Source organism: Phyllostomus hastatus, unplaced genomic scaffold, assembly GCF_019186645.2.
Source record: "Phyllostomus hastatus isolate PE091 unplaced genomic scaffold, TTU_PhHast_1.1 phas_contig_40, whole genome shotgun sequence".
Lineage (NCBI taxonomy): Eukaryota > Metazoa > Chordata > Mammalia > Chiroptera > Phyllostomidae > Phyllostomus > Phyllostomus hastatus.
In genome coordinates this window covers 4,534,525-4,556,950 of record NW_025333872.1, presented here as the reverse complement: position 1 = coordinate 4,556,950, position 22,426 = coordinate 4,534,525, and the positions used below count along the sequence as shown (strand labels likewise).

At 48.3% G+C, this 22,426-nt stretch overlaps 1 protein-coding gene and 1 non-coding gene across 2 annotated transcripts in view; one reads left to right on the top strand and one right to left on the bottom strand.

The window, feature by feature from the left end:
* LRFN2 (leucine rich repeat and fibronectin type III domain containing 2) overlaps positions 1 to 18,048 on the top strand; it is a 179,599-nt gene extending 161,551 nt beyond the window's left edge. The window contains exon 3 of the mRNA XM_045843664.1: positions 16,712 to 18,048. Coding sequence (XP_045699620.1) covers positions 16,712 to 17,690 — 979 coding nt within the window. The 3' untranslated portion in view covers positions 17,691 to 18,048. The remainder of the gene's footprint in view (positions 1 to 16,711) is intronic.
* Positions 4,437 to 4,542, bottom strand: LOC123822283. The gene has a single exon (XR_006786257.1). It is a non-coding gene; the product is annotated as a U6 spliceosomal RNA (small nuclear RNA).
* Positions 18,049 to 22,426: the final 4,378 nt, after the last annotated feature.

The window sequence follows — 22,426 nt, the reverse complement described above, 5'->3', positions numbered from 1 at the left end:
AAGGGCATCCAAAAATATGGGTTCCATGACTGAGAAAGGTCAGAGAATTTTCCTTCCTGGAATTTTTAAGGGCTGGGGTGGGAGTGAGGTAAGAAGTGTTTATGAAGCACCTGTACCCTGTCTGACTACCAGTGCACTGGAGCCTTCACATGGATCGCTCACTTAATCTTCACTTCCAAGCTGTGATGGAGGGTGGTAATAATATCTAATATTTATTGAACTATGTGCCAAGCACTGTTCTCTGTGCTCTCAGGTACATTCATTCATTTAATCTGCCCAACAACTCTGTGAAGTGGATAGCTTCTATTATGGTCTCCATGTTACAAATGAGAAACCAGGGGCAAATATGCCATAAAATAAATGCTACCATTCTGGGTGCTTGGGATGCATCAGTGAACGAAACAACTTGGAGATCATCGTCCTCATGGGGAAACTGGCAACAAGCACGATAAATAAGTAAATTATATAGGTGTGGGGTGCAATCCATGCTATACAAAAAGAAAAGCAGAGGAGGGTTGGGGCTTTGGAATAGTGGGCAAATGGCAATATTACATAGAGGGACTTGGAGGGCCTTACTGAGGAGGGGAGACTTGACAAAGACTTGAAGGAGGTGGGCCAAGCAGAATGCTTTGGGAAGGGCATTCCAGGCAGAGGGAACAGCCTAGGCAAGGCCCCAGTGCTGGAGTGCATCTAAGAAGCAACAAGGGGCCAGGGTGGCTGCAATAGAGAGAGCAAGGGCCAGAGTCTAGGAGATGGGGCAGGGAAGTGGTGGGACCAGATCACAGGAGACTTGTAGGCCCCTGCAAGGACAATTTCTCCAGTTCATCAGCTTATTCAAATGCTTACTTCATCTCAATGCTTGCATCCACTCACAGCCTCCATCTAACACCTGCCTCTCAGCTCTGCTAACACACTAGTGTTGCTTTGACACTGGCAATTAGCACACACTCATGCTCACATATACACAGAATAGCCTATGGACACACATAAACACCAGCCAATGCATACACTTGCACTCACACTGGCCAATATATACACATTCATACACACACACACACACACACTGTACTCACACTCATACACTGGGCAGTGGGCACTTACTCAGCTCCCCCGCTGGCCTTCACCTTCCACCTGCCTGCATGTGGGAGAGGACAGGAGCTGTCCTCATCAGCCTTGCTCCTTGTGAAGCCCAGCATGGCCTCTTCCCAGCTAGACCAGGAGCAGGAGGAAAGCAGGCAGTTCCTGAGGCCTCAGATCCATGTCCCCAAACAAACAGAGTTGGAGAGACTCCAAAAAAAGTACAGATGGAAGAAAGGCTGTGATTTACTTACATGTGATTTACTCACATGATTACTTCCACACTCAGATCACAAGCCCATGTGGTCATCCTCCAGGGACACTGAACGGCATTTAGTGGCTCCATTCTGTGCTGATTGTCCCCACAGGAGCTGACTGTCCCCCAGGCTTGGAGAGGGGCTGGGAAGGGGGAAGAGAGTAAACTGTTGTTTTTAGTTATTCCCAGTTAAAACCAGGACAGTGCACCTCTAAGCCGGGCCAGCCTCATCTGCAAGCTCCTGGCTAATGGGTAAATCCCATAGAGAGGCTCATCTTCCTACTCACCCCAGAGACCCTGAACCCCATGGTGACCTACCAGTGCCCTCAGGTAGCTAGCTCACCTGCCACTGTAAGAGATCCTGCCAGGGGATGGGGGTGGGGTGGGGTGGGTGGTGTTATGGTTCTCTACAAAAAAGATGACAATAGTGATGGATAAATGATAGACAGACAGGTAGATAGATAGCAGAGAGATGATTGGTAAATGACAGATGACAAAGAAGGCAAACGATCACCATACACCTTAAGCCCTCACTTAACATTGTCAGTAGGTTCTGTAACTTAAGTAAAATGATGTATAACAAAACCAATTTTGCCATAGGATACAGATTAAATTCCTACAACATCTCATGAACATTAGAACAAAACAACCATAAATGAAACAACATTATTCAATGGCCTGTCGTACATATATGATTTATTGAGTTTATATTATATGCCAATGCTTTGCATACATTATTTCTAATCCTTATATGATTCTAAAAATTAGGTTTGCAAACCACTTTTTACAAACAAGACTGAAGCTCTGGGAAGTTAAGTAACAGGGGTAAGATCATCCACCCAATAAAGTTATGAGTCAGAATTTGAGTTCAGAGCCCAGGTCACCCTGGTGTCAAATTCTGTATACTCTCAGAGTTGGGGATCTTTTGATGGCTGTGCCCTGCCTTCCCGGTTCCTGCATCCCTCTTGCTCCTCTCACCCCTATTCTGGTGATATTTTTGTGGAATTCTAGAATGTCAGAATTGGACATAGAAGAATGGAGAAAGAAAGTGATTTACCCAAGGCCACACAGCAAGCCCAAGACAGAGCCAGCCTTCGAGCCTTGTCCATTCAGGTTGGACCTGGGGATATTTGGTGGGTGTGGACAGCTCTGCTCCCCCATCCCCCACTCTGACTCCAGGGTTGGGATCGTGTCAGGGCCTTTCACTTGGCTGGACAGTGCAGCCTCCCCACTGCCCACCTGAGGTCTCACACCAGAGGTCATTTCTCTCCCCACCCCTGATAAATCCTTTCCTGGCCAGCCTGCTTGGAGAGGTACTGGTATCCAGGGAGGATCAGCAGAAACACAGCCCAGAGAAGTGCTGAGTAGGCAGCTCCTGATCACTGGCCGGAAAGGCTTATCTCTGTGGGGTGAAACAGTAGGCAAAGTGACACTGCAGCCAGCACAGCGAGCATCCGGCAGGCCACCCCATTGAGGGTCCAGCCTCCAGATATGCCTGGGGAGCAGCCCCCAAGGAAGTGCCAGTCAGTGTCCTGGTCACCCATTCATGCATAGGTGCTGAGTGTCCCCACTATTTAAAAAACAACAGTTCCCATTTGTAGATGCTTTGCCTTTATACACCATGTCCAAGAAGACACATCTCTGCAGGTTTTCTCAATAATTCTATGGACTGAGTAGCAGTATAATCATTCCCATTCGGCAGATGAGAAAGCTGAGATTCAGAGGAATGATATCTCCTTTTTCAAAGTTGCTCAGCTAGCAGATGGTGGGTCTGGATTTGAACCTGATCTTCACACATCAAATCAAACATCATTGTGGCTGCTTTTTATTGCATAAACCAAACATATTCCAAGTACTGTACTCAGTATTGAACAAATACTGTATTTAATTTCTACAACGATGCCATATGGTCCATTTTATTAACCCATCGTGCAGGCAAACAAAACTGAGTGAGGCTCAGGGATATGAAATGACCTGCCTACAGTGCACAGTAAGTCAGCTTTTTTCACCATAGCCCAAATTTAACCCCAGAGCTTGATACCACTCATTTCTTCAAGAAATTTCTGATTTGACAGAAGGAGGGGATTATAATTGGGGGAAAAGGCAGGTCCCCCAAACTCACCCATGAAATGACTGAAAACTTCATTTCACCTTGGTTTCTTCTCTAAAGGGTCCTCATTGACTCTGCCATTGTCACTGAAACAGAACCAAGTGTTTATGGTTCACTCATCTGTTGCCAAGCACCATGCTAAGTGTTTGACACCCATTACCCCACAATCCTGACAATAGTCCTACCAAGTAGGTACTAGAATTCCTATTTGAATAGGCAAAGAGAGTTGAATAATCCTTCTCAGGCCACACAGCCAGTCATTAGCAGAGTCCAGGTCCAGTGGATACCACAGTGGATGCTGGGAACCACTAGGCTCTACCTTACACAACCTCTTTGCCTTTGCATTAGACTCATGCCAAGTTCTGCTTAGAGCCTCTGGAGCTGCCCTGTTCTTCACCCACTGGGGCAAGGATATGGCCAGGGGCCACCCTACCCCATGCAGGTCCTTCCCCAAATGCTGCCGACCATCCCAAATCTGACGGGGCCAACCAAGCCCATGGCCAACAGAACCAAGAAGCTCCTGCCGATGGGGACTTCCACCCACATATGTGTCAGCCACACTGAAGCAATAAATATGGTTCCAACAACCTCTGCTCTTCCTGCCCACCTGGCAGGGTTTGCTTTGGGATGACATTTTCTTACCATTGTCAAAATTGTGCTAAAATGTAGACAACATAAAAATTGCTATTTTAACCATTTTTAAGTGTGTAGCTCAGTGCCATTAAGTACATTCACACTGCTATGCATCATCACCGCCATTCAGCTCCATGGCTTTTTCATCACCCCAAATGGAAACTGTGCACCCATTAAACACCAACTGCCACCCCCTCCCCCCAACTCCCTTCTACTGTCTGTCTCTATGAATATGACCACCCTAGATGCCTCATAAAAATGGAAACACAGTGTTTGTCCTTTTGTGTCTGGCTTATTTTCACTTTGCATAACGTTCTCAAGTTCCCTCTATGTCATAGCATGCATCAGGATATGGCCTTACACAACATGGAATGCTTCTTGAATTTGTGTGTCTTCCGTGTACAGGGCCACACAAATCTTCTCTGTATCATTCCAATTTTAGTATATGAGTAGCCAGGGAGAGCTCTGTGATAACAATTTTGAGGAGGCTGGTGCTGTAGGTGATTTTGCCCCTGGGTGGTACAAACTTCCAGCAGGGGAGAACTGTCTGATCAGGCTCATCACTGAGCAGCACTGACCTGGGGTCTGTGTGTTCTGGTGGGGGTTCTTCGCTCTGCATACTCCTGAGTTTATAACAACGTATGATTGGTCTGCGTTTTTTCTGTAAATGATGAATTGTTTTTGAGCAAGATTTTCTCAGCTCCTCAAGGAGAAAAATGTCAATAATCTTCATCATCGTCATGGTTATTGGGACACTGAATGGCTCTGGGAGGGGAGCAGAAGGGGCTGCCACATCTCCATGGCACTTAATTTCTCACACTCAGCACAGGAGGTTGATACTGCTATCCTCACTACACACGTGAGCAAATTGAGGTTCAGAGAGAGGAGAAATGACCCAGAGTCACACAGTTGGTTGGGGGGCAGAACCAGCTTTCCAAGAGAGATTTCTGTTTGATTACAAAGCCCATAGCTTTTCCTCTGAGACACATCAACCCAGTTCTTGGGGCCTGGGAGCTAAAGACAGTTAAATGCAGAGATAAGTTCCACATTCATAGAGACTTGGATGAGGAGAGACAGAGAGAATGAGAAAGAGAGAGAACGATAAGGAGGGGGGCTGCTGCCGTCAGCTGAGGAGCTTGCCTGAGTCTCTCAGCCTGTAGTGGTAGAAATGCCACTCCAGGGGAATAGACAGGGTGCAAAATGGCTTAATAACAACCCTCAGGACATTGCAGGGCATACCCATTGACAGCCTGCTCAGTGGAAGCCACCATTGGGATACAGCTTCCTATGGGGCCTCACCAGAAGTGTGATATCTGTTTGGAGGAATGTGGGGTCTGACCCAGTTCTCTGTGCTCAGACCTCCTGGGAAAGGAAGGTCAAAGACAAAGGTTGTATGATCAGCAGGGAACAGCCAGGATGCAAGCTGGAAACTGTCCCAGAGAAATCGTCAGGAGGAATGCAAATGTTAATTCTGGAGAATCAAAGACTGGGTGGGTTGAGGGAGCTGCAGCATAATTTGGGAAGCACCAACATATGTTAAAGAAAGAAACACCTTGTTCTGGGTGTCCCCATGGGGCAGAGTTGGGGCTGGCTGAAGGAAGCAGCAGCTGTCACTACAGCCTGATGTAAGCAGGGATTCTGGGCCACTAGGGGCTATGTGAAGCTGGGCCCAGCATGTCCCTGGAAGCAAGAACACTGACAGCCAGAGCGCACACTGAGCACTCACTATGGACCAGTCATGGTTCTAATCACAGGCACCAACTCATGCAGTCCTCTCAGCAATCCTATGAGCGAGGCCTCTCATCTCTTCCCTTCACAGGGAGGTTAAGTGGCTTGCCCAAGGTCACACAGCTAGTAAGTGACAGCTCTAGGATTTGAACTCTGTTGGTCCACTGCTAGCGCTCATGCTCTGACCCCTGGCTTTATCCTCTCCATGAAGGAATGCCATGGAGCAGGGTGCAGCTGCCACCCTGACACTGCTGTCTCTGCCACACATAGGGGCTGCTGATTCCCCAAACACTGGCCAGGCAGCCGGATCTGCCATGCATCCTAAGTCAGGGAGCAAAGGCTGTGCCTGGAGAGGTCACATCTTTACCTCTCACCAGGTGGGAGATGAGTACAAAGGTAGTCTGCTGGAGCTTGGCTCACTTTGACCTAATTTCCAGTGAACTCTTCAATCACTGAGCCAGAGCTTAACTAACACTGTCACCATGTATCTTCTGGAAAAGACTTCTAGAGTCACATGGGGCAGAAAACACATCCCACTGTGGGTGTTGAAGCCGTGATGTCTTCCTGCTGGCCCAGCCAGGGTCCAGGCGCAGCCCAAGTCTCTCAGTTCCTAGCTCACACAGGCTTGCCAGCCACACACCCCGAGGCCTGGATTTCCATGATCAGAGATTTGTGTCCTTTGGTTCAGCATCACCCACCCCTTTATGTAACAAACCCTCAAGTTGAGCTGATCTGCTAGACACTGGCCTAGGTCTGTGGGATGGGTGTTGAGCGCCCTGCCTCAGATTCTCGATCATGTTGAGTGTGGCTCCTCTACTTGCAGACAGGGCATAGCCACTGCCAATCAGACAGAGTGACTCAGGGTACCTGGGTCTCCCTGTGTTCCCAGGAGAAGCAAAGGTAGTGGGGCAGCAACCCATGGACCTTCTCAGAAGTTGGTAAGAGGCTTCTGATCCTTGGAGGCCTCAAAGAATCATTCCAGCTCCATGACCATCCCTGTGTGAGGAGCAGCCACATGCCTTTCCCTGTCATCACTCAGAGCGATGAGTTTAGGCAAGGCTAGCAGCCCGCACCAGAGGAAGGGATCCTACCACTTGTACTAGTAATTCCAGTCATTCTAACTGCTCCCTGATCCCTGGGCCAGAAACAACAAATCTGAGACACATGCTCTCCCAGACTCATAGCACTGTGTCCCAGTGAATTTGAATACTGCCTGAAAATCCCTCTCAACATGGGCACCCAGCAAATCCTTGGAGTTGGAACGTAAGACTGACTATTCAGTCTTATGAATATATTCATAAGCCCTCCAGAACCTGGCTTCTGCCTACTCCCTTGGTGACCTAATTTTCTACCACTCTGCCTTTCCCTCACTCTGTTCTGGCTGTACCAGCCTCCTTACTCTTTCTGTCTCAGTGCCTTTGCACTGGCAGCTTACTCTGCAGAGAAACTACCTACAGATATCCACATGGCTTCCTTTCTTCCTACAGACCTCCCATAAGCATTCAGAAGAAGCAAGAAAACCCTCATCACTCACTGGAATCCCATCTGCACCTCTAATTTATCCATGTGACTTCAGGGCAATCAAGCTAATCACTGTCTCTAAAATAAGGAGCATAATTAAGAAAAGCACTCCCCATGGTCATCATGAGGATTGAATGTTGAGGTAATATGAAAGTGCTGGGTTCAAATCTTACCTAAACATGAACATCTCTCCCTGTGAGACCTTGGGCAAGTCACTTAACCTCTCTGAGTCTGAGTTTTTTCACCTGTAAAATGGGGATTATAATAGTCCATCCCTCATAGTTACTATGAGGATTACATTAGTTAGTTGGTACATGTAGCTTAATCAAAACTGTTTGACATGTATCAACATGTGGTAAGAGTTCGATCAACATTAGCTGTCATTGTAGTAGGATAAATACTTTCAATTGCTATCAAACAGTCCAACTCTAAGACTTGCTTCCTGCTAAAATCTGATTCTGCTCAATTCAGTTCAAGGTACTACAGTATAGGGAAGACCACACTCAGTAGCTTGGCAGATCTGGCTTACAACAGTGGCTCAGCCCCTTTCCAGTTGTGTGAACTTGAGCAAGTCACCCATCTGCCTAAACCTCAGTTTCTTCATCTGTAATGTGGAGGTATTTATTCCTACCTCTTGGGTCAGTGTGCAGAAGCAAAGAGACCCTGCCTGTCAAGTGCTCAGCACATGGTAAGCAGTCAATCAATTGTGTACCAGATAGACACAGCCACATCTCCACCACTGCTTCCAGTTTGTGCAGGGAAGCAAACAGGCCCCTTTGGGGCTTGCAGGAAAAGGGAGAGACTGGGGAGCCAGAACTGCTCACCTTGGTTTAATGAGGCCTTTTCCTGTGCCCTGAGGTCTCGCATCTGGCCAGAGAGGTTGGCACAGGCCAGTGGTTCTGTGAAGAGTCAGTAATGAGGGTGCAGAGCCAGGGAAGTTCAGTGGGGAAGCTTGACATGGCTTCTCCAAATTAGTGCTGGGGCCCAGCAGGCAGCTGTGCACCATCAGTGGGGGTGGGGGAGGGAAGAGCACCTAAAACATAGTCACTGAAAGGGGGATGGAGGCTGGAGATTAAAAAGGTGGCATTTGCTGACGATTCCAGGGAAGCAAGAATTGCAGTTCTTGTATAGTCATGAGCACCAATTTCTTCCTCTTACACAAATACACACTTACCTGCTCTTATCTGTCACACACCTATGTGTAACAGTAACAGACTCCTCAGGTTCACCTCATCTCATCTAAAGGTGGCCATATTAATCAGAAGAGGCTAATTACTGTTGCAAACGCATTCAAGGCTCGGGTACAATAGAATTTGACTTTTGGCTCTCCTAAGAGTCCAGGGTGGTATACCAGGTTAGTCAGGATGACTTCTTCACTTGGAGACTCAGGCACCAGGTCTCCACCACCCCTTGGGCCTTGTTGTCACAACACCCAGGGTCCAGCCAGCAGAAGGGAAAAGAGGAGGGACAGGTGCTTCCTCTCTTTTAAGGCCTGGCCCAGAGGTCACACATACTACTGCCAACACATTTCATTTGCCAGAGGATAGCACTTGGACAGCCCCAACTGCAAGGCAGCCTGGGGAATGTAGTCTGGAGTGAACTCAGAAAAGGGGGAGAGTGGACTTTGGTCATTAGCTCACAGGCTTTGGGTGGAGACTCTGAGGGTCTCTCCCATTCCCATTCCTGGATGCCACAAATGCTTTTAATGGTAGCACTTAGGAAGGAGCAGGCTTGGCCTGCAAGTGTCTCTGGAAGAGGTCACATGAGGAGGAGTCATCTCAGAAATGTCAGGGGACATATGGAAGTCTCTGGAAGCAGGGTGGTTAAGGCAGTGGGTGGGAGGAGGCAGAGCAGTGACCAACATTGCCTGGGATCAGAATCTTTACAGACCTTATATACATGAACACCTACTCTCTCTCTTTCTCTTTCTCTCTGTCACACACACACATGCTTACAAATAACCACACACTCAATTTGCAAGGTACTTAGACATACACAGACATGCCCCCACACACTGTCACATGCATGCACATGCATGTGCCTACACACCTGCACTCACACACACCAAACACTTATCTACATCACATCCATAAACATTGTCGGGTGGCCATGCGGTGAGCCTTGAGGATACAGGGAGATGCCTCACTGGACACTCCTCATACCAGCCAGTGTCTGAGAGTCACCATTAGCTAGCCCTCATGCTGAAATAAGAATCTCTTACATTTGTATAGGCCTTCACGTTTAACAAAGCACTCCTTCATTCACTGCTCAACCGTAGAGTAAATATTTACTCAGCAGTGACTTGAAGTCAGATATCGTGATTGGCGGTGGAGATACAAAGATGAATAAGACACAGGCCATGGCCTCATGGGAGACACAGGCACAGAGAGAGAAGGGCTCCAACAGAGGAGTGAACAAAGGGCTCTGGGACGGGAGAGCAGGAGCAGGTCTGTGTGGGGTCAGAGACGACATTTGAGTCAGGTCTTAAAGGATGAATGAGGTCACTAGATGAAGAAAGAGATACGAGGTTTCCAGGAAGAGAGGCTGCTAAGTGCAAAGGTGGTTTGTTTGGGGAGTGAGGAGTGATTCAGAGAGGGTGTCAAAGTGCTTCCTAAGGCTGGAGGTCTGCTAGGTAGGGCCAAGATGTGCTGCTGCTGACGTGAAGTAATGATGGTCTTTTCCCAAAGTGTGAGGAGAAAATGATAAACTAGTAGGTAGAATATTCTTGTCATGTAAAGGTTGTGTCTTTGTGTCACTCAGGAAAAAAAGAACACTCTGTATATAACAGGGAATTTAGTACATGGAGCGGTTGGATTGTATGGGTGATGGAATTGCTGTGGGTCAGTGAGGGGGACAGTGAGGCATGCAGACATTAGCTACAGCCCAAAGCCACTACCACTACCAACTCCCATCCAAGGATGGAGGGACATGGAAGAGACAGTATGACCAGAGCCTCAGATCCAGATCCATCTGGCAGGAGTTAGAACCTTGGAAACTAGAATCATACAGGAGGCTCAGTGTCGTGAGCATCTGTTTGTGATGTAGCCTTTCTTATAAGTCAGCTGGGCAACTACTCGGCTATCTGTCTGCTGAGCAGCCTGGCACCAAGGCATAGACAAGAGTCACACACACTAACTCTGCTGTTCACTCAGCCTTTATTAAATGCATGTTCACTTTAAAGTAGAGCATGAACATACATTAATGTCCTACTCACACTCTAACAATCAAAGAGAAATATAACACACACAGCAATCAATGGGGGATAATGAATCTGAGTCCCAGAGTCTCAGTCTGCAGGTGCGGGAGATAGCACAGTGGGCAAAGGAGTGATCTGTGTCTTGCAAGAAAGGTTCTCCAGAGCCAGGTGGGCAGCAGGGCAGGTGATGTCCTCAGTCCAGCAGGGCGGAGCCTCCCATGGCTGATGCCAAGGGAGATCAGCGTGGGGTGGAGCAGCCCTCTGGTGTGTGGAGCTTGGCTGTCTCAGCAGTGGCCTGCAGCCTGCCTCAGCTGTATTTTGAAAATGGTGTACTCCACTGTTTTGGGTCTTTTTGAAAAATGTCTTGACACCCATGCTGGCAAGTGTGGAATTTCCCCAGGAGTCTATGGGTGCTCTCACTCTGCAGACATGGCAACTCTGATCACATGTGCAGATATCTTAAGTTGTCTCCTTGTCCGACATGTCTGCTCTGACCACATGAGCAAATATGTCTACTTGCCAGATGTGTTTACTCTGACTTAGGTAATTTTCCTCTTGCACTGAAGTGTCATGGCTGACTGACAGCCATTTTAGTTGACACAAGTGACTCCTCTTTGTTTATAGACTTTATGCTATCTTAATTGGACCAATGCCATTGTATTGGTCCCACTCTCCACACTCAGGAGCCAACAGGGAGAAGCAGAAAAAGAGGAAGAAATGCTGGCTTCTCCCCTCCTCCCCTCCAGTCTTGCTCCAGTGCTTCCATTGGCCTACTCTATCTGGAAGCCCGAGGGCAAAGGAGCCTGGGAAATGTGACCTATGAGACGAAGGGGGCAGGTGGAGGGGAAGACATCTGACAGCAAATAGTAACCAGTAGGCTGTGATTTCTTTCTGTGGTATCAGCTGTAGCTATCATCTGTAGATGTGCTTGCTAGTGTTAAATTGAATGAACAAATGCCAAATGAACATTAATAGGAAAAAAAACACTCAGAAGGCTCTTATGCTTTTTTGTTTTTCCTGGGTAAGTGCTTGGGGTTGCAATTTCAAATTGTACTTTAGAACATGTAAGTGTAATTAAATTTTACACATTGGAGCAAGTTAACCTAAAATGGCAATTCATATTTTCTGCTAACAGAAATGTTGCTAGTTTATGTGATGGAAAGAAACCTACCATAATTTTAGGATGTATCTTTCACAAAGAGGATGTGACCTGATGGTTGTGGCACATATTTCCTTTTGCCTCTCCATCCATCCACCACCCCTCCTCCACCCTGCTGTGTGCCCTGAAAGGCTGACCAGTATGCACCCATTAACTCTGGCTTTTTTTCTTACAATGCTCTTTTTTTTTAAGATTTTTTTTATTTTAAAAGAGGGGAAGGGAGAGAGAAAGAGAGGGAGAGAGAAACATCAATGTGTGGATGCCTCTCATATGCCCCCTGCTGGGGACCTTCCCTGCAACCTAGGCAAGTGCCCTGACTGGGAATAGAACCAATGACCCTTTGGTTCACTGGCCAGTTTTCAATCCACTGAGCCACACCAGCCAGGTCTAAAGTCTGGCTTTTTGTTGGGCTCAGCCATGGGGAGCAGTAGCAGAAGAGTGGGAGGAATGAAGACAGTGAGGTCAGGGTACTTATTTGTCTGGTTCATGGGCTCTAAGATTCCCCCTGGCTACCTCTGTCCCTCACCTAAATATTCTAGACCAACGTGTCTCAAGAGGGGATGATTTTGCCCCCAGAAGATGTCTGGCAATGTCTAGAGACATCTTTGGTTGTCACAACTGGAGATGCTACTGGCATCTATGGGTAGGGGTCAGGAATGATGTTAAACATTCTACAGTACACAGGACAGCCCACCAAAACAAAGACTCATTCAGCCCAAAGTATCAACAGTGCCAAGGCTGAGAAACCCTATTCTAGATTACTACTTCTCAAGCTATTCATAGTGAAGGACAAGGGCTGTTTATACCCCATCTGTTGCAGACCAATGCTTTTGTAAGAATATAATAGAAATAAATTATGAGGGAAAATCATCATGCACTTGAGTGTCACAACCAGTGTCAGGTTGCTGTAAAACTTTCTTAATGCTTATTCTCAATTTCTGTACTGTCTGATCATGAATCTGGACTAAACAGCTCATCAACCAGCATCTAGCTGTGGGCTACACTCTGAGTAGCATGGACCTTCATAAGTCTTTCTCCTCCTGGGATTTGGTGACCTCACCTGGTATTCTCAGGCCCAGAGAGGGTAACAGCATGGCAGCTACCAACTCTGAGTTATTGCATATTCCCTTGTTGTCCCCCTTCCCCTAACCACGACTTTGTAATGAGTTCTTTTGTAAGTAGTCTTATTATCCCTCTGTGAGTGTGCCTTCTGCCCCTGAAAATCCTGACTGATTCTGAAGCATTTCCCTGAAGAATGTGCAGAAAGTTAAAGGGTGTTCAGGTGGAAGAACAAGAATGTGATGGGCAACCAGGTTGGACTGTTCCTCCAGGTAATAGCAGCCCTTGAAGAATGTTTCAGTGGGCAAGGGGCATGGCCAGGGGTGTGCTTTAGATGCAGCTCTCTGGAGGTAATGGTGCTGAGCACACCAGAGGCAGGGAAGCACATCTGGAGGCTGCTGCATTCACCTAAACCAGAGATGGCCAGTCCAAAGCAAAAGGGGTGGGATGTGGGTAAGAATAAAGGTGGGATCCAGGCTGTCTGACCTGGCCAAGAGAATCAGTGGTTGGTGGTGCTGGGGACTATGAGAAGGAAGACAGGGCTATGTGGGCAGGAGATGAGTTTGGTTCTGTCCCTAAAGTTTGAATGGCACCCATTTCACATGACTTGCTTATGCAGTTTGTCTCTTCTGCTGCCTGGATTGGGGAGTGGTGTTGCTTCTGTGAGTTTGGGCTCTGAATCTCAGTGGATCCAGATCTGGTCTCAGCTCCAACAGAGCCCCACAGAAAGTGAAAACTGCTTAGCTTCTTCCTTCCCTAAATGGAAACAATGATAATGTCCTCAGGGGGGCTGTCAGGAGACTAATGCGTGTAAATTTCCAAGTGCAAGGTTGGCATGTGGTGAACACTGGTTAGTGCTGTTATTGGTAAAGGCAATCTTGACTGCCAGAGGCTAGTTTGAGCTCCCTCACTCCCACTCTTCTGTAAGGACACAGGCATGTAAGTCCACACACATGCATACAGATGTGCATACATGTATGCACACATTGCATTGCAGAGGAACCAGGAGCTGCTTTCTTCTGATGGGCCAATTCTCATGCAAGACTTTTCCAAGCCTGACCCTTCACCCGCAATGCCAGGGATCAGCCTCACCCTATTAACTGTCATTTGCAGCACAGCCCAGCTATGGCTTCATCACATCATGATTTTCCCTGACTGGGGTAACAAAGAGGAAAGAGAGAGGCCAAGCAGGGTCCCACACAGTCAGTCACCTGCAGAGGGCAGAAAAGCAGACCAGTGGCTGCATGGCACAGTAGTCAGGAATGGAGGCTCTGCAGCCAGACTGCCTGGTTCAGATCCCAGCTCTGCCACTGTCTAGAGCAACACTGAGCAGATGGCTTAGTCTTCCTGTGTCTCAGGTTCTTTATCTGTAAAATGGAGATGACAGTCATGACCCAACCCACCCTCCAACAGTTGTTGGGGGGATTAAATAAGTATTTATCCTCTTAAAGATCTTAGAACAGTGCCTGGCACAAAATAAGTCCTCCATGGTAACTACTCTTTATTTTTATTATTATTAGTATTAGTATTAGTAGTAGTAGTAGTAGTAGTAGTAGTAGGCTAGGCTTTCTAGAGGATGGTTTAAACACTGAGATGATTAATGCATTAAATGCAATATGGAACGTAGAAGCCCTTGTCACATAACAGGTGTTCACTAAAAATGCCGGCCCATTCCTCACCCTCAAATGGATCAGCTCTTACACTGCTCATGCTCCAGTGAGGTGGCAGCTTGCACGGACTCAGAGTGGACAGGAGCTGGGCTGCCTGGGTTTGAATCCCAGCTCTGCCAGTTATGTTTGCTTCCTACCTCTGGAGTCTGTTTCCCCCTCTGCAGGATGAGGAACATACTAGTGGCTACACAGGGCCTGGCACACAGCTGCCACTTGGTAAGTGTTTGCTCTTATATTGTCACTGTTCTGGGGGTGGTAACTCCTGCCTCTCCAGCTTCTAACATGACTCCAAGGGGAAGGAAGTGGGCCCTGTAGTGCTGGCCACTGAGGGCTCTCAGGGCTCTGCCCAGTGATGTGTGAGGCACAGGGGACTCTGAGCATTGTTCCAGAGAAGGAGTTGGCTGACAGGCCCCAGGCCAGAATGGGCTTTTCACTGAGATGAGAAAAATGCCCCATGTTCATCATGTGGTAAGGAACAAGCCCGGACTATGGAAGTAGAAGCTAGTGTTAAAGTCCCAGCTACCCCATCTTAGCAGTCCAGCTGTGTGACTTTGAGTAAATCACTTAGCCTCTCTGAGTCTTGGCCATTCCACTCCCTGGACATGAGAGCAGGACTGCCCTGATGCCCGAGAAACAGACAGCCCTGAGGGCCTGGCTGGCAGGCATTAGCTGAATCCAGACATCCCCACCCCCCTCTACCTACCACTTCTGCCCAAGCACTGTAGCTATGGGGTTGGGGTGAAGCAGGGGATGAAGCTCCCTCCGTGGTGGCTTCCCCAGCAGCAGAGCAGCTGGGAGGGTGAGGGGGGAGGCAGAATCCCCAGGTTGCCCGCTGACAGGATGTCAGTACCTGCCTCTCAGCTCCACTCCTCTGGGTGGACCTCCCAGGTAGAAGTCCTCAGCCTCTGGAATTTCACATCTGAAATCTCAATTAAGCTGCTTGACTCTGGGTTTGAGGAGTTGATGGCTATTGATGGAGCCATTGAGTAGCAGAGGGCAGGAGAATGGAGGGCTTTTTGGGAGTGGGGGCTATAAGGAAGGCTGCAGACAGGAATATGGCAGGAGTGTGTGCAGGGTATCATCTCTGGAAACAGCACAAAGCACACTATGTGAACAAGAGCCTCCATGATCAGGGTTGGAGTCCTGGCCTTCTGAATATCCAGGCTACACTGGATGGGCCCCAGCATGGGGAGGCTGCTGCCTCAACAAATCCTCCCCTAAGGTGGAGGGACCCATCTAGGCCTCCCCAACCACAGAAACTCTTTCTGCAGGTCTCTGTGGTTGTGCCTGGCCTGCTATGGCTGACAGAGGAATCATCCTCCCCTCTGGGAAGCAGAATTGCCCTCTAATCTAGAATTGCACCCCTGCCCTCGGTTTTCCCCAGCAAACTTCATCCCTCTCCCCTGCCACAGGCATGAGAAAGCCATCTGGAGATGAAGATGGTCTTGGTTCCTGAGGTCAGGACCTTGTCTGTGACTCTATATAGCATGGGGCCTAGGGAGGAGGCTCCATCAAAGTTGATGCATCTCCAAGAAGAGGACAAGGCAGAGGCCAAGCCTTCGGGTGGGCTGGAACAGGGCCAGAGCCTACCTAACTCTCACACAGCACTTCCCAGAGGCTCTGGAATAGTTGCATGGCAGAAGCAGGGCTGGCTGGCAGGGGTGGGAGGGAGTGTCCTTTTGTTTATTTTCTGCTTTTTCCTCAGGACTTTAACCTCTCTGTCTCTCCCTTTGCCCCTCCCTGTGTTTCCTCTCTCATCTCTGCTGGGTCTCTCTTCTTTCTTCCCTGTACCTCCATCTCTAAACTACTTTCCTGTTTCTACTTTGAATTCATTGTGTTTATTTCCACCTCTTCTGGGTGGTTTTCCCATACTTGATCACTGATGCGTCTCCCTGCATATATCTCTCTCTGGCATTTCTACCCTTGAATCTTTCTATCTCGCTTCCCTTTTCACCCTGACCTGTCTTTCTGTTTTCTTACCTGGGTCCCTCTCCTCACACCTCTGATTTCCTCGCTATTTCCTATGTCTTGTTCCTGTCACCTGCCTGTCCATGCTGCTTCCCCACTCATGCCTCCTCCTCTCTGTTCTCCATGTCTCTCCTTCCCTGTCTCTTCACCTATCTCTCTCTCCTGCTCTCCTTCATTCTGTATCCCTGTGTCCGTCTCTCTGTCTCTCTCTCACTTCCCCACTTCTTCGTTCCTCCTACATCTGTCACTCCCTCTCTTTCTCTTTCTTCCTCTGTCCCCCACCACTCTGCCATCCATCACTATCGCCCTCTGTGTCTACCTCCACCCACCCTAGGATGATCCCAGCTTCCAACAAGGCCTTTGTGGTCAACAACTTGGTGTCAGGGACCGGCTATGACCTGTGCGTGCTGGCCATGTGGGATGACACAGCCACAACACTCACGGCCACCAACATTGTGGGCTGTGCCCAGTTCTTCACCAAGGCCGACTACCCGCAGTGCCAGTCGATGCACAGCCAGATCCTGGGCGGCACCATGATCCTGGTCATCGGTGGCATCATTGTGGCCACGCTGCTGGTCTTCATCGTCATCCTCATGGTGCGCTACAAAGTCTGCAACCACGACGCCCCCAGCAAGATGGTGGCTGCCACAGTTAGCAACGTGCACTCACAGACCAACGGGGCCCAGCCACTTGCTTTGAGCAGTGTGCCCAGTGGGGCCCCTGTGCCAGGGCCACCCAAAGTAGTGGTGCGCAATGAGCTGGTAGAGTTCAGTCCCAACTTTGCCCGACACAGTGACTCCTCTTCCTCCAGCTCCCTGGGCAGTGGGGAGGCAGCAGCACTGGGACGAGGTCCCTGGAGGCTCCCTCCCCCTGTCCCACGCCCCAAGCCCAACCTTGACCGCCTAATGGGGGCCTTTGCTTCCCTGGACCTCAAGAGTCAGAGAAAGGAGGAGATGCTGGACTCCAGGACTCCAGGCGGGAGAGGGTCTGGGACTTCAGCCAGGGGCCACCACTCGGACCGAGAGCCACTGCTGGGACCACCTGCAGCCCGGGCCAGGAGTCTGCTTCCCTTGCCCCTGGAAGGCAAGGCCAAGCGCAGCCATTCCTTTGACATGGGGGACTTTGCAGCTGCAGCTGCAGCAGCTGGAGGGGTTGCCCAAGGTGGCTACAGCCCCCCTCGGAGGGTCTCAAACATCTGGACAAAGCGCAGCCTCTCTGTGAATGGCATGCTCTTGCCCTTTGAGGAGAGTGACCTAGTGGGAACCCGGGGGACTTTTGGCAGCTCTGAATGGGTGATGGAGAGCACGGTGTAGGCTTGGGGGTGGGTGTTCTCTCACCTGCTCTTGCAGGATGGAAGAAGGGGAAAGAATATTGGCAAGTCTTCATGGTGTTTCCATGGTGATGTTTACATCCAGGGACAGTTTAGTCTCCCTGTCAATGGCCTCCCCCTGACCGCCACCCACACCACCTTCCCAGGCCTGTCCCCCACCACCCAGCCAGGGTGTGCTCAGGGAAAGCAGACTTGATTTCTAAGTGTCGGACTGAGCTCTTAGTGTTTGGAAAGGTGGGACTCTCGCCTTTCTACTCACAAATGCAGTGTATAAGCAAGTTGTTTTGGATTGCTTATGGTTCCAGTGTTGTTTTTATTTCTTAATTTATTTCTTCCACTTCCTAAATGCCTCCTCTTCATTCACACAGATAATGGAGAGTTTGTTCTACATATGAAAACAGGTTCCAAGCAGCCCTGGCAGTGGGAGATTATTGCCATTTGGGAGAAGGGACAAAGTCTGGTCTCACTCTTGTTTGGGGGAAGACTGTGGAGTCCCTTGTCCAGACCTCTCATTATTCACAACCATCCCCAAACTTGGGAGGGTTGAATGATCCCCCTATACCTGACCCAGCTTTCTTTGCTTCTGAAACATGACTGTCCACATTCATCACATTGGCTTAAACCAGAAGCGTAACTTCCTGGACTTCTCATGTGTGTCCGGGAGAGGGAGAGGGCTTTCTGAGTTATAATGGTGTAAAGGATGTTAGCTCTTGGAGTTCCTTTGGGATTTTGGCCTCTTTTAAGGGGAAGCTGTGACAGTAAGTCCCCATGAGCATGAGGTGGGCCAAGTGGACTTCTCATAAAAAAGTATATTGGTTTGGCATAGGAGCACTGGACTTAGAGTCCAAAGCTCTGAGTTTGGGTTCCAGAACCACCACTAATTAAACCAGCTGAAGACATTGGTGGTGGGGGAACCCTTTTCTCTCTCTTTGGTCTTCAGTCTCCTAATTCACAAAATACTGGGATTCAGGTCTCCAATTCCAATCCAGTTCTAAGGACCAGTGGACTCTCATGACTATAAATGTTGGGTTTTCCAGCTTGGCAATACCAGTAGCACAGGCTGGTCAAGCCATCCCTCTCCTTCCTGCTGCACACGGAGGAGAATCCTAGAGGATTTGGAAGGGAACGCTGAATCTTTTTAGTATCATTGAGTTTTAAAACTGGAAGAGGCATTTGCAATTATTTCATCCTTAACCCTCCTACCCCTTCCCCCAGAGTATAAGGGACTTGCCCAGTCACACAGGGAGTTAGCAACCAAATCAGGGCAGAGGCCAAGGCCACCTACCTCCTGGGTGGTGGTGGGATCTGTCACCCTGTCTTTACCCAGGCTAGGGCATGTCTGTGTCCAAAGTCTGACCTTTGTTTATTGCTACAGAAGCTGGCTCAGGGTGGGACATGGGGATGCCATCTGTGAGGAGGATCCATCCATGGAAGTGACATGATGGCGATGTAAGGGCACATGGGCTCTCGTCCATGTAAGGAGAGACCCCTACCCTCCCAAAGTGTTGAGATGGACAGGGAGGTATGGCCAGGGAGAAACTGCTTTAGCGGCATCTGAAGGACTTTCCTGGCATCTCTGTCTCCCCTGGTCTCGGTCTGTTCCAGGTCTCTCCTCATTGCTAACACACTACCTCTCACTTCATTTCCCCAGCTCATCCTTTCCCCTCCCAAACCTCTGTCATTGATCTGTAGCCTCCCTCTTGTCCTTTTCCCTTCTTCTTCCACTTGCCAGCCACACAACATACAAAACATATACGTGTCTATCTTGGGCTGAAAAGTTCTGATGGGCTCAGACCTAGAGCTGAGCTGGTGGCCCCCACCCCAGCCCAGAAAGCACAGGAGAGGGTGGACAACAGTCTATGCAGGATTGCCTTCTGGCTCCAGCCCAGGAGCCTCCAAATCCCATGACTTCATCCTTCCTCCCCTTCCTTCCTCACTTTCTTCTCTCCTCACTTTCCCTCCACCTCCTGTTTTCAGACTTCTTTTTCTTCCTGTGACTCTCTGCCTTCCCTAGTCCCTATGTGGTCCTGGCAAGGGCATTAACAGACCAGGCCAGTCTCTTCCTAAGACCACAAGTTAATTTTCCCAGGCCAGTACCAGTGCCAGAACACAAGACTTCCCCAGTCATGGTGGCATCCACAGAACTGGGGGACTTGAAAGGAAATCTATCCCACTTGCCCTCTCTGTACCCCCCCGCCCGCCCCCCCCACACACACACTGTTTTCCTCCTCTCCTTTTCTCTCCGCACCTTTCTCACTCAGTCTTTCAAAATGTAGCCATTGAGAAAGTGGCCCCAAATACCACCTTTCTTTTTGCCTTTGAGTTCAGACACCCAGAGGGAAAGTGGTGGACATCAGAAGAGGAGCAACCAAACATCTGTTCTCGTCGGTGACTCTGAGCTCTGTCGTGATATGATATGTACTTGCACTGTGTGTGTCCTGTTTCTGACTTGAAGTTTTGAAAGCATCATCCCTTTGGTCAGAATATAAATGCCAATCTTCTCCTTTGCTAAAAAAAAATGTACAGTAAGATGTACAGTTTTAAAAACAAACCAACCAACCACAATTTTTGGGAGAGAGAAAAAAAGAACATTCTCGTGTCTGTGAATGTCTGCTGTTCATTTCTCTGGAAACTGCGGCCTTCTAAAGCTGGCTTTGAAGCATCATTTTCCTTACACCTTCGTTTGTTACTGCCCAGTGGGGGCCTGCTTCCTGCCAAGTTCATGTATACGATGGAAACCTTCTGAAATAAGGGAATGAGGCCATCCTCTGGACTAAAGAGCAGGAGAGGGATCTAGAGTGGAGCTCCAGGCTACAACAGACTAGTGTGTCTCCAGTTACCCCAAGAATCCCACCTGTTAACTGGACTCTCTTATATACCACCTGCCTCCCCTTTCCTAGACTGTGGCTACTACCACACTTAGCCACTAGGGGCGCACAGGTACCCTCCACACATTTTGGTTGAGCTCTGTATGGCACTTCTTCAAAATGGGTCTTTTATTGGAGAAGCACTATAATAAACCAAAGCACAAACCCAAAGTATGGAAACAAATGAGCTTCTGGAACACAGCTCCCCAGCCCTATTTTCCTCGAATGTCAAGATCAGCACTGACCAATAGGAATGAAGTGTAAGTCACAGTGTCATTTTAAACTTTCCAGTAGCCAAATTAAATCAAGTTTAAATAAATGAGGATATCTTTAACTTTAAACTTGACTTAAAGTTAAAGATAATTAACTTTATCTAAGTGAATATATCCAAAATTTTATATTTTCAACACATAATCACTGTCAAATTATTAATGAGACATTTAACTTTTGTTTGGTACCAAGTTTTGGAAATCTGGTGTGTTTTTTTACATTCATGCCACATCTCAATTCAGACCAGCCACATTTTAAGTGCTTTAGAGGCACATGTGGCTATCACTGGCCACTGTGTTGGGCAGCACAGTTCCAGACATGCTATAATTGACTTGGAAGTCCAGCTTTTGGAAAGGGGAAGGAAACTAACAGTTACTGAGCACCTAGAGTTTTCAGGTATGTTGGTATTTACATGCATTTCTCAATGAAACCTCCCTGCAGCCTCTCAAGCTAGATATTATGCCAATTTTATGAATGAAAGGCTCAGAGGGGTTAAGTAACTTCCCAAGGTCACACAGTAAGTTTGGCTGCAAAGCCTCAGATCTTTCCATAATATCAATGCTGCCTCCTCTATCCTTTCTTTCTCCTTTCAAACCATTATAGGTTGCAATTTACACTGATGGGAGTACTCAGATTTGTAGCCCTACCTAGAAGCTCTTGGTTTGGCCTCAAGGTCTGGTAAAATTCTGAGTGTTGACTCCAGGCAAAAGCTTCATGGTTTCTTCTGGTGTTACACTGGCCTCCTGGCCCTTCTTGGCTTGTAACACATTCCCTTCTTTGGCCAAGAAGATTCCCCCAGGCTTCAAACAGTCCTTCCCAGATCACCCTTATGATCGACGCTACTCCTAACCTAGTGAATTGTTTAATAGCTTTCCACTTCCAGCCTTGTCTGTTCCCCTCTTTCCTGAAAGCCTGTAACTTCACCTCCTTAAGACAGAAAGCCTCACACCAGCTTGCTGCAATGACCAGGCCCATCTTCCCACCTCTTCCTACTCTAAAACCCTTGTCCCCATCAGGAAGGGTGTTCACCCACCCAGACCCGCTTTCCTGATAAGAAAGAAGACTTCAGGCCTCTGATCTTTTGCAGAAGAGAGGTAGCTGATAACCTCTGAGCCCACCTGAATTATTAAGCTTTCTGAAAAATAATCCAACTCTCTGTTTCCAAGTTCTTAATAATGACACATTCTTCAGGTTTTCTTCAAAGGAGATGCTTTTCATTTTGCCATTATAATAGTGTTGATATTCCAAAAGAAGTTAAACAGGCACTTTTTTTTTTCTTTTGAGAGATATAGTTTCCAGAAATTTAAGAGGAAGGTCATTGTCTCAGATTTTCTCCTTTCAAAATGAGTAGTAACTACCCTCCCAAAGTTTGTGGGTGTTGATGTTTCATAAGTACAGCCTGGGTACTTCTGCATCTTCTATTCTCTGTTCTCAGTGTGTCTGCAATGAAGATCTCAGGGCTTCAGCAAGCTGGTGGGGCTTCCTCTGTTTTGTAGCCACTGGAGTCTCTGAAAACTGCTGCTGGTAAAACAGACACACTTATTCAAAAGAACAGACTATCAGCAGGCAGCAGGCAGAACCT